The 12910-nt window shown below is 41.3% G+C and overlaps 1 protein-coding gene across 1 annotated transcript; it reads left to right on the forward strand.

Moving 5' to 3' along the window:
• Window positions 1–8323: 8323 nt before the first annotated feature.
• On the forward strand, window positions 8324–9988 carry LOC146609186 (E3 ubiquitin-protein ligase TRIM21-like). Its single transcript, XM_085346967.1, has one exon. The coding sequence runs from the start codon at window positions 8324–8326 to the stop codon at window positions 9986–9988; it is 1665 nt and encodes a 554-aa protein (XP_085203093.1).
• The last annotated feature ends 2922 nt before the right edge of the window (window positions 9989–12910 follow it).

Genomic DNA, 12910 nt, shown 5'->3' on the forward strand with positions numbered 1-12910 from the left:
TTAGCCACAGTTTCTCATGAATGGACATCATGTTTCCATGTGTAATTTGATATTTTTGGAAGTTTTTTCCTTTTATCATTATTGTTATCTTTTGCATATGGAAGTTTAGGCTATGAGGATGATTGGAGATGAACAAAAGGTTGGAGAGGAGAATAGTGAAGTGAGGATGCACATAGTGAAACCTCTTTGAGTGTACAACGGTGTTGATGTGATATACAGAATGTCAGAAAAGAAAAGTCTGTTATTGATGTGATTAGCAGAGTAATCCAAAGAGTGGGAATGTGCTGGAAATTTCTTTTATTTTATGAATTTGTCACATGTTTTAGTAATATCACTTTTGGGTCACTTCAAGGTTCACATGTGAAGAAGCGTTCAGCTTTAACTCTATTGCACAAAGTCAGGCGAGTTAACTTTCGTGAGAAAGTTGGTGACACCCAGAGGGGGAGGATCCAACAGGTGGTGAAGTCTTTTGTTAATCAATTCTTTGAGGATGGGGAGAAGAGGCAAGGAGCAGTTTTTATGTGACACTGGAAGAGGAGACAAGGTTGTAAACTCTCTCTCTGAGGGTTCAAGGGTGTGAACAACAACTGTGGAAATGCCTTCTTCTTGACTGTATTTAAAGAGGGCTGCTATTCATCTTTAGGCTACGTCCACACTAGCCCGGATAGATTTGAAAACACTCTGCGTCCACACTAGGGTTTTCAGTCGTTTTCACAGAGTTGTGCATCCACATTGAAACGCTTACATTCCAGTACTGTGCATGGGCTGAAGGAAGGACAATACTCGGTGTATAAATGCTCAATCAACAATCCTGTATTCCATACAATTCAACACTTTAAGAGCACAAACCATCCGGATGGGGAGACATGCATGAAGAGGGTCACAGCAAGTCTCAAAATGGTGGAGCGTTACCCAAAGCTTTTATAGCCTCTGTTGACCCCCACCTAGTCGTAAAAAGCCTAAACTTACCCTCTAACTCTCAGTGAGCCTGTGTTATGACCTTGGCACCCTGCCTATCTTCTTCCAACAAGGGGGTGAGCTCCTGTGGAATGTGCTCTGTGCTCTCTGCACACAGTATTCTCTTCTTAACTCAGCAGTATGAAATGCCATGAAACAGTGTAACTCACTCACAGTAAATCAACATTATAGGATAATACAAACCTATCTAATGAATTTAATGATTTTCACATTCTTTTGTAATTCAGAAGCATAGTGCAAACTAGAACTACAACTACATACTAATTATACTCTCTATAATAAGGAGTATGGTGTGGCTTACAGCAGTACAATGATTCACACAGTCTGTAATCAGGTACAGAGTTTTTTGTTGGTCAGCTCCAGCCTTGAGACCACAGCTGGCGCCGATATGGTAGCCACATGAAATGATGGTGGTTTCTGTTAAGTCTAATTGTTGAATGTTGCCATTGTGTTTCTTAAATTTGTGCAGTCTTAGTTTAAGCAGTAGGATCAAAGCCATTCCTTTGATCCTGACCACCTCTCCAGCCACTCTGTGCTGGGGGAGGTTTTATTGTAGATACATCCTATCTGAAAGATCTGTTTCTTCTGATGTAAGCTTCCTGGGTTTATGACCCTTTGATCAGCAGGAGGTCTCACACACACATTCTCACATTCTCACATAACACACACACACACACACATTCTCACATAACATACACACACACATACACACTCAGTGTATACATTTACATACAGTGCCTTGTCTTTGTAACCAAAGGGGGGTTGCAAGGGGAGGTGTTTTGTAAACTATTGTTTGAAGTTTGTCAATAAAAGGCAGCGAGAGGAGGCCACCAGTGTGGTCATTTCGACGTGCTGGACACGGATGAAGGCCTCCCTTGCGCAAGAAATCGATCGAACACTGTTGCTTTGTTTTTCTTTCATGGGAATAAGTCCTGGATACAGCGGGGTCTGAGTTTAGACCCAACAGTTTCCTTTAGTTCTAACAACTGCATGTCAATTTTACAGTCGATTTAAATGTCCATCACGGGTGTCTCAATCTCCCATTGGAGATTTTGCACTCAAAGACCATTTGTTAACTGTCTATAAATTCTACAGGGTTCATGTGTGTCACATGCTAAATATGCTGTGAAAAACATTTTTTAAACAAGTCATGCTGGAGTCAGTCAGATGATTTCCATAGAGAGGCACTTTGCATCAGCAGCACCATGCTCCAGTGCTCTGGGAGAGTTTATAGTCCTGAGAGTTGAACACTGGATGACTGACAGCTGTCCTTCATCACAACAGAAGCCACAGAAATCCTCCTCATCAAAAACATGACTTTGATCTGCGTCCTCATCTGGACTCTCCTCTGCTGCTGCTTCACAGGTAAAGTCCAGAGAATCAAACTCCTCTCCTCTATCAACATCTGTCCCTCTGAAATGAAGCCCACAAAACCATGAAGCTGCTTTATGTTTTTGTCTCTGTGTCCTCAGAGTCCAGAGGACAGATCACAGTGACTCAGCCTGGAGCAGTGAGCTCTGCTGTGGGAGCAACTGTGAGCATGGATTGTAAAATCAGTCATACTGTCATTAATTCTGACTCTGTTGAATGGTACCAACATAAACAAGGGGAACCTCCTAAACTACTCATTTACTGGTCAAACCGGCGAGCATCAAATATTTCAAGTCGTTTTACAGGCAGTGGATCAGACAAAGACTTCACTCTGACCATCAGTGGAGTCCAGGCTGAAGATGCAGCAGTTTATTACTGTAAGGGCAGACACAACATTAACAGTCAGTATTCATTCACACAGTGAAAAACAGTCATACAGAAACCTCCCTTCACAGACACGGTTCTCTGACTCTGAAGCAAACAAGCTCACCAAAATGACCTACTGTTCTTATATTATTGCCAGATTAACTGTGAAATACACTTATATAACTAGAACAAACTTTTAAAAAGGTCTTCTAAGCTGATCTATCTAAAAAAAGAAACTATTAACAAAAAAAAATTTTTTAGGAAAGCAAAGTTGGGGTGGGGGTTCATTGAACCCATCAACAGCAACAAAAAGAGTTAGTTACGTGCTAACAGTTGCTAACAGTTCAGATGTTCATTATCCTCTCACTGAGTTAAGATTAACCTAAAACATGCTAACTATTTATTTCTTCTAAATGCTGCTGAGAAAATATCATTGTCACGTGTATATTGGAATAGTTTTAACAACTACATTACTCCTTATTAGTAAGATAATAATGCCTAATTAGCTTCCATAAGCGAACAAACTTTCAGAAAAATTGGGTAACATTACCATAAAGTTAACTCTACTGGTTTATCTGGAGGCAGGCCAGGCCGTGGGGCAAGACTAAGAGTCAGAGGTGAATCATTGGGACAGAGGGGGGCTGAAAACTTTGGAGAAAAAAAACCTTTATGAAAATGTAACAAATATAAACCTTTTTTTAAGTTCTACATTTTCTATTTCCAGTGAGACAAAGATTTTACTCTGAAGACAGAATCAATAAACACACAGTCTCAATTTAAAAACAAATTCACTGTTTGTCCATTTTGTTGGCCAACATTAAGACTAATTTAAAGAACACAATTTTAAAAACACATAATCATTGAAGCTTTGCGAGTGGAGTTATTTGCAGGTGGAAATATTTACATAAAGCTGGAACTACAGTTACTTCCATAAATATTTGGACAACCTTGGTCTAATTTTGGTTCTTTATATTACCACAATGCATTTTAATTTTAGTAATCTTAAACACTTGTTTTGTCAAATCTTACTTACAATTACACGAGAAATTAGCAGAAAATTAACTCTCTGACTTCTCCAAAAAATTATGTCTTTTCCATTATTGCTGTTGTCTCAGGTTGGTGTCACGATGACGCCTCCTGTTGTTAAATGTGTTGTACTGTTACTACTTCTGCTACGTAAATGCAATTTAGATTATGACAGGTTAGTGCTGAACACTGAGGCGACAGCTATTTCAACATCAGTGTAGGTCTCACAATGTTACAGAGCAGGGAAGGAAAACTGAGAATTTCACATCTCTTTACAATAAATGAATCAGCGCTAAAGATTTTAATCAGTCACCTCACTTCCAGTGTTTCATTGTGACTTATTTCCTTTTATTTCAACCCTCAAGTCTGGGATTTCAGTTCATTTTAATGATAGAAAATCTGGCAAAATCCGGTCTGGATGGGACTGGGCCCCCTTTCCCTGGCGGGTCGCGGAGTGTGGGGGTGCCTACTGGGGTCAGCCCAGGGAGGGGTCACTTGCCCCTCCCTTCCTTCCCTCCCCATCTCCAGCTGCCTCCCTCTTCCCGCTCCACCACAACCACCCACACATGCAGGGCCTTGGAGTAGGGGTATGTCACCAGGATGCAGAGGAGGCTAACCCCCCCTCTGTCCCCTTCTGGCTGCCTCTGCCTCAATTTTATCCCACAACTTAGACATTCACATTACTCACACTCTCATTACACATACATATAGGATCTTGGGGGTGGGCACGATACACGGACTCCAAAAGACCATCAGGGTGTACACCTCACCCCTGGCGTCGTTGCCCACCTCTCAATTTTAAATACACGTAGACATTGAGGGCTATCAGGAGGGACTATGCGCTTACCTGCTGCTCTCTGGCAGGTAGCTCCATGCCCTCCTGGGTTTTAAATGCACCTTAGAACACACATGCATCAACACTACAATGAGCGGGTGGAGGGAGGTTTGGAGTCTTCTCTCACCCCCACTCTCTGCGACCTGCTGGAGCAGGGGGGCTAGGACTAGGAGGAGGAGTTGGCCGTCCGACTGCGGTCTGGAGTGTGGGGCCTCCCTGCTGCTGCGGAGTCGGGGCGGTCTGCCTCTCCCCACCGCAGGGAAAAGGGTAACACCACCTGGGTCTGGGTGCAGTTCCCCCCTCCAGGGGCAAGGGTACCTAGACCCGGTTCGTAGAGTACGCTTGGGGAGTGTGATTGTGTGTACAGCGTCTCTCTATGTCTGTCTCCACGTTGGTTGAGTGTGGAGCAAGTGCATATGAGAGCATGAGGGTGGGAATGGATGTTTGTGTCTGTGTGTGCCTGTATGTCTGTGTCTATATGTCAGGTTGGGTATCAGATGCCACCTCTCTGGGGACATCTCAGGCCCTCCAAGGTTTGGAGGCCTATCTCCCCCCACCACCACTTCCCCTGCCAGTGGCGGACTCCCTCAGACTTCGGTGCATTGGTGGTTCTTTGTGTCTGGGGATGGGCGTCCAGGTACACGCCGGCTCACTCCTTGGCGGCCGCTTGTCGGAGCCTGGGGCTCGCTCGGACCACTTCGGAGGTGGGGTGCCCTCGGCCTCTCGGCCTGGGGCTCGGTCACTCAGGCACAGCTGGCTGCCGGCGGAGCTCACGGGCGCGTCACTGCAACTCCCCCTGGCTTCTGCTCCGCGGCTGCTGAGTGAGCCCTCATCTGGGACTCTCCTCAGCTCTTTCCGGGACAGTGGCGCAGCTGCCCCTCTGTTGGTCTTCCTTGGTCTCTTGTGTTCTGGGGGCCTCTGGATGTCTGGAGTTTTGATCTCCTCCATACCTGCTTCATGCCCTGGAGGACGGGGCTGTGGCCCCCCCACACCCTCTAGCAGATCATTACATGAAGGAACCTTTTAAAAAAACAAGCGCGTCCATGCTCACAGGTGTACACACGGGTGATCACACCCACAAACTACACCCTTTTTGGCTCCTACCTCAAAGCACACTGTGTTCTGTTGATCTTATGTGCTGCACAATAATGTTTAATATTTAGTATTTACTGTCATATTCCCATATATCATTGTGATGTTGTTTATTCTATTACTCTTGTTCTCTTCTGCTTGTTTTCTTTTTTTCTTTCTCAACAGGTGATCCAGGTGATCGATATATGCATTTTCTTTTTCTTTTCTTTTTTTTTTCTGCCCATTCTGTTGGTTTTTGTTTTTTGCCCTTCTCCCCCGTCCCTCTTCTCAGCTGTTTCTCTTTCCCTCTTTCTTTCTCCCCTTCTTTCCTCCAGTCAAGTCTGTCCCGTATTCAGCAAGTGAAAATAAAATAAACAATAAAAGGTGAATCAAATGGACCATTATGGCAAGGCTGGGATGGTCAATTTGGTAAAGTAAATCCGTTGGGCATCTTTCTTTGCCTCTAGACAATAATTCTGATGGCAAAAGAGCCAAACAGGACAGGCAAAAAGAAAGGAAAAAAATAAATCTAGCAATAATGAGCAGTCACTTTATTAACAGTCACTAAGTGTTCAAAGTGAAAAACTGAAGATCAAAAAACATCTGGAATCTAATGCAGAGTTAGACTGTTCAGGTTTTTTTTCTCTGGTCAGTCATTTCTGCAGTGTTGCTGTAAAGTTACTCCCCAAGTGATCATATAGAACACAAATATAAAAATGTACATGGAGAAAAATGTCAAATGTTTCTTTTTCGCTACATTTTCTTACTTGAGGAGTTTTGCAGTTTAACAGGTTCATGCTTCCAAAGTGCTTTCACCAACACTGGCTCTTTTATGCTGCAAAAAAATCCCATTAAATGAGAACATTTTAAACTCTGCTTGTTTCACATGTATGTATCTGTGATCATGTCTGAACCTGCAGAAGGAAACAAACCTGAAAACAGAGGTGCAGTAAGAGGCGGAGCGAGACGAGACAGACGAGATTCACCTTAAAGTTTGTGGATGACAGAGCTGCAGTCGAGACACATCTCTGTGCTTCTCTCTGAAGAAAATCCAACTGAGTTCATATTTTATTTCCCAGCATCTGACCTGAATCTGATTATTGGTGAGTACACCTGATATTTATTGTGTTTTAACCAGAATTAACAGAAAACTTCCAGCTTTCATCAAACAGGAAGTTTCATTCATTTATGCTTATTCATTTTATTGTTATTTGTAGCGAAAGTCAGTGTCACAAACTACAGTTTTTATAGCCTAAAGTCGTTTTCTTTTCGCTAGCTGAGTCTGTAAAATCTGCCAAATGTGGCAATAAATACATAAAGTTGTCACGATCAGGTGTCTGTTGAATGAAGTTTGTAGTCTGCTGATGCAAATACAGAATGCAAGAGATGGAGGTGAACATAAAGCGAGTCTTTAATACTGTTTAGTCCATCCATCTATTTGCTTAGGCTTATCCTTTTCGGGGGGGGGGGGGCGGCGCTGGAGCCTATCCCAGCTGTCTCAGGGCGGGAGGCAGGGTAGAATTGAATAGAATAATCCTTTAATTGTCCCACAAGGGGAAATTTGGGTGTAACAGCAGCGAGAAAGACACATATACAAACAAACAGTACACAAGACACAGAGCAGAAACATACACAATTTTTACATATTTACATGAAGGACAATGGTTACCAAAAACTGAGTACTGTACTGTAATAAAATTAAAATACAGATAAGAGGCAAACCCTGGTTATAGTGTGAATCAGTTGATAAAATAGTGCAAGGTACAGCGCTACCCTGGACAAGTCGCCAGTCTGTCGCAGGGCTGACTACTGTTTAGTTCAAAAAAAAAAAAAAACAGTCCAAAAAACACAAGAAACAAAACCCAAAACCAGGAGCTTTAAGGAATAATACTATTGGAACTTAGGGAGAGAAAACACCAGGAAACACATGCCCAACAAGGAATGATGGGAAACTGAGACAATAAACACAAAAGGTAGAGAGGTAAGAGGAAACAGGTGGAGCAGGAACAAATCAGGGATGATGAGACAAGAGAAGTAGAACACAAAATAAAGCACAGTGACAAACGACTATCAAAATAAAACAGGAAGTAACTATTGGAGACAAAAGACTCAAAGATACAAAACTGACAGACCGGACACACAGAAGAATAAGGAAACAACAAGACGCTACAAAATAAGAGTTGAACCTGCTGAAAGCAGCCAAACACTGAAACAAATACTCAAAGATTAATGAACAATGAGACTGAGAACCAGAATGTTAAATAAAGACAAGAATTTAAAGTTTGTAATTGAAAACTGTGGATCCAAAACCCGGGACCGTGACACAGAGACAGAACAAATCAAAACTCAAGTATATCTGCAAGCATCATCAGGGGATATGCAGCTATTTGCATTTGTTGATCTCAGTGAGGTCATGAAAACACAGGATTTGAATCATCAACCTTTGTGTCTCTGCCAGAAAAAGTGACTCACCAGGAAGAAGTCTGGTTTCATTTCTTGCCTTGCTTTTCATCAAACACATTTTGAGTAAAGAGTTTAAATTACACAATTTAATTCATTCGATGTAAAAGACCCACAGAAAAAAGGAAAAAAGTATATTTGTTGTTAACGTGTACGGGAGATATTCCCAAATGTATATTTGCTAAAATATTCTTCTGACTTCATCAGAAAGCCATAATGAGACCAGAGGAGCTCCTAAACACCCTGGAAGATTTAACAGACGATGAGTTTGAAGGCTTTAAGTGGCGCCTGCAGCAGGGAGAAGTCCTTGCCAGTCGACCAACTATCAAAAAGAGCCGACTGCAGACGGCAAAAAGACGGGACACCGTGGACCTGATGGTGCACACCTACACTCTTCCTGGAGCTGTGGAGGTGACCAGGAAGGTTTTAGAAAGAATCTGCAGGAATGATCTGCTGCAGAGTTTGTCTGCCAGCTCAGAGCAACAAGCCGCCGTACCAGGAGAGGTTCCCTGTGACGTCTGCACTGGAAGCAAACTGAAGGCCCTGAAGTCCTGCATGGTGTGTCTGACCTCCTATTGTGAGGCGCACCTGGAGCCTCATCTGACAGCTTCACGTCTGAGAAGACATCATCTGGTAGAGCCCTTGGAGAACCTGGAAGGCAGGATGTGTATGAAGCACGATAAACCTCTGGAGCTGTTCTGTAAGACTGACCAGACATGTGTCTGCACGCTCTGCTCTGTTTTCAAACACAAGACTCATGAGTTTGTTCCTCTGAGAGAAGAATATGAGGGAAAGAAGGCAGAGCTGTGGAAGACAGAGGCTGAAATTCAGCTGATGATCCAGAAGAGACAACTGAAGATTCAGGAGATCAAAAAGTCAGTAAAGATGAGTAAAGATTCTGCAGACAGAGAGAAAGCAGAAGGTTTTCAGGTGTTCACTGCTCTGCAGGAGTCTGCTGAGAGAGGAATGAAGAAGCTCATGAAGGAGATCGAAGGCAAACAGAAGACAACAGAGAAACAGGCTGAAGGTTTCATCAAGGACCTGGAACAAGAAATCTCTGAGCTGAAGAAGACAAGCTCTCAGATGGAGCAGCTCTCACACTCTGAAGACCACCTACACGTCCTCCAAAGCTTCTCATCCCTGAAAACTGTTCTACCCACAAAGGACTGGACAGAGATCAGAGTTCATCCACCTTCATATGAGGGAACTGTGGTTAGAGCTGTGGCTCAGCTGGAGGAGAAACTCAGGAAATGCATGAAGAAGAAGCTGCTTGAGGCTGAGCTGGAGAGGGTCCAGCAGTATGCAGTGGATGTGACTCTTGATCCTGATACAGCAAGTTCGAGACTCATCCTATCTGATGATGGAAAACAGGTGCATTGTGGTGATGTGAGGAAGAATCTTCCAGACACCCCACAGAGATTCTCTCCATGTCCTAATGTTTTAGGAAAGCAGAGTTTATCATCAGGCAGATTTTATTTCGAGGTTCAGGTTAAAGGAAAGACTGCCTGGGATTTAGGAGTGGCCAGCGAGTTGGTCAACAGGAAGGGAAAAATCACGCTGACTCCTCAGGATGGTTTCTGGAGTTTAGGCTTGAGAAATAGAAATGAGTACAGAGCTTTTGCTAGCCCTTCAGTCCGTCTCTGTCTTCAGTCTGGTCCTGAGAAGGTGGGGGTGTTTGTGGATTATGAGGAGGGTCTGGTCTCTTTTTATGATGTGGATACTGCAGCTCTTATCTACTCCTTTACTAGCTGCTCCTTCATTCAGAAACTCCACCCATACTTCAGTCCCTGTCTCAATGATGGTGGTGAAAACTCAGCACCTCTAATCAACTGTCCTGTCAATCAAATCGAGTCAATCAACAGATTTTATTTGATGAACTGATTGATTTTTATTGAAGGGAACCAATGAACATGTTTAGTGTAAATACTCTACAGTTTCCATGTTTTCTATAGAATCTGAATATTGTGGCCTCTGATTTATGCTTTTGTTTGACTCTCGTGGGATTTGAAGCAAACAGAAGCAAAAAAATGAATCAGGAAATTTTCTCACTAAGTGATTATAAAATATCAGAGAATGAATCTCGGAAAGCTTCATTTAAGAATAAATGAACAGTGACCTTGTAACTGTTAACAAAATGAAGCATTACACTTTTTGGTCTTTTGAAACTGATGTTTGAGACTGGACTGTTTCAAACACTGAAAGTCAGATATCTTTACACTGTGTGTTGATTTGTTACCGTTTAATATTTTCTTAACCTCTTGTAAAGAAAAGATAACTGTTGTATGTAAATAATAGTGAAAAATACTGCACAAAACTACTGCTTATTTATGGCACAGTCTCCATCACTATAACAACTCAGTTCATTTCAATGCAGAAATCTTTCTTCTGTGAGTAAACAGCGCCATCATGTGTTGTACAAACATGACAAGAACACTTATTATTCAAATGTATTATGGAAGGAGATGTTTAGAAATTTCCAATTTCAAGATTTTATTTTAAATTGTCTAATAGAGTTTAAAAGTGATGCTAGAGGTAATGATTTAATAGCTAATCAGTACACCATATCAAAGAGTGGTTGAAAATGTAATTTTTATTTGTTTTCTGCAAACCAGAAACTTTTGCATGTGTAATTTTTTTAATGCATTTTATTAAAAAGACTGTCACTTAATCTCGCTGGTACATATTAATTGATCTTCTTTCAGTGCTTACAGCTGTGTATAGTAATTTTCCCATTCATTTGTGATTGTCTACTCAGATTTGACCATTTTATCTATGAATAAATATGTTTTCTGCTCTATGATGCAAGTTAGACCCTCTCTATTTTATACTTTCTTTGTGTGTATTAGCTTTTTTTTAATTTAATACATTTGAAAACTGACCATATGATATCATAAATATATTGATGGATGATTTTGTACATGTCTAGATTAGAAAAATCTAACATAAGATACTATTAAACTTTTTAATAAGTCAAAGAAAATTAAACAAAAATAAAATACATTTTTAAAAAAGTGTTACCTGCTTAAACTTGCTGCCTTTTTTAGCCGTACAAAGAAGATAAAACTAAACAGGGCATTATACCTCTGCTCCACAGGCTGTGACATCACCTCAAACAGATGTGGCAGGTCATCTCATCACCTTCAAATAACCACAGCAGGTCATGACGTCTGACCACCAAGAGTGCTGATGCTACAATCTGGGCTAGCTCCTGATATCATGCAGTGCCTCATATTAGAAACTTGGTGGTTTGAAAGTTGAGTAAACTGTGTAATGGTGACATCTTCTGGTCCAGTAATATCTTCACATATGATTAGAGAATTTTTTCAATGTGGCTGCAATTTGATGGGAAATAAAGCCATAGGTGGCCCAGCCTGAGTGATGAATATTTAACTCATGTCTAGGTAGCTTATGTGATCCATGGGTTGCCCCTTTTAAGCCACAGCAGACTTGATGCCCTCTCTGCAATATATCATTCTACAACTGTTTATAACTTGCATTTCATATTTCTCTATAGTTTTCCTACTTATATCCTGTTCATAGCCTGTACATACTTATATTTATAGCATATTCATAACATACCTTCATACCGTGTACATTATAACATACCCATAATGGACCCTTTTCTGTAATATAGCTGTATATCTATATTATTGCTAATATATATTTTGTAATATATCTATATTATGGCTAAAGCACTTCTGGATGGATGCAAACTGCATTTTGTTGCCTTGTACTTGTGACATGTGCAATGACAATAAAGTTAAATTCTGTTCTATTCTAAAACTACTGCGTTGCATTTAAGGACTGGATCTGTCCGTGCTGTTTAGAGCTGGGCCTTTGCCACCTGTAATATAATAAACTCACTTTTATGTTTTATTCTTACTGACCACTCAAAGTCACACTTTATATTTTTTACAGGCGATAAATTAATACAGGACTTTACCCTATGCACCTAAAGCACTTTATCTACCTCACATCCACATCCTTTCTAGAATTAAATTAACCTAACGTGTATGTCTTTGCACTGTGGGAGGAAGCAAGAGAAATGTAACGTGGTACATTTGCAAACTCCACCTATAAAGGAACCAGGAAGCTTCATGCTGTCAGTCCACCATGCCACCACATGTCAGGCTTCATGTCTGTGCCAAGGCATCCTCTCCTTCATCTTCACATGGTCACTATCCTTTATGTGCATCAGATATGATCACCCCTGTGCTGTTTTACTATCGCATTGTTTGGAGATTCCACCATGATCCTTCAAAGACCAGCAGGTTTCTGTCTCTGTTCTTGTGACAGTTCTTGTGACAGTGTCAAGGTCAGCTTTGAACATTAACATTGTTCCATAAAATATACAAACAGACAGTTTCCAGTTAGTTCACAGTCTCAAGAATCCCTATAATCACCATACTGTTTTATCTGACCCACACCAGTGGATCTAAAGTCCATCTCTATTGATACAAGTCCAACTAGACCAGGAACAGCCTCAGTGTACAAAGGTCTGTGCACCCATGTAAAATTGTAAACATTTTTGTCATGTGTATTTTGGGCCACTTTTTGGAAAAGTCATCAAATTACAGACTAAACGAATTTAATTAAGGGTATTTTAGTTGCAGTCATCCTATAAGGAGTAAATATGTATGTTGATAGATTCAAATTGTGGAACAAGATCAAGAAAAAAATCTCCAAGGGAAATAAATCATAAAGGTAAAATTTGTAACAGAAAACTCTGCCATTCGTCTGCAGCCAAACTCTTCCCGCGTCACCACATGCTTCTGACACAAGAGAACCGGCTCTTTCAGCTCC

The sequence above is a fragment of the Diplotaxodon limnothrissa genome, linkage group LG22 (assembly GCF_057381915.1).
Source record: "Diplotaxodon limnothrissa isolate DT_005_m linkage group LG22, D_limnothrissa_male_GT1.1, whole genome shotgun sequence".
Taxonomy (NCBI): Eukaryota; Metazoa; Chordata; class Actinopteri; order Cichliformes; family Cichlidae; genus Diplotaxodon; species Diplotaxodon limnothrissa.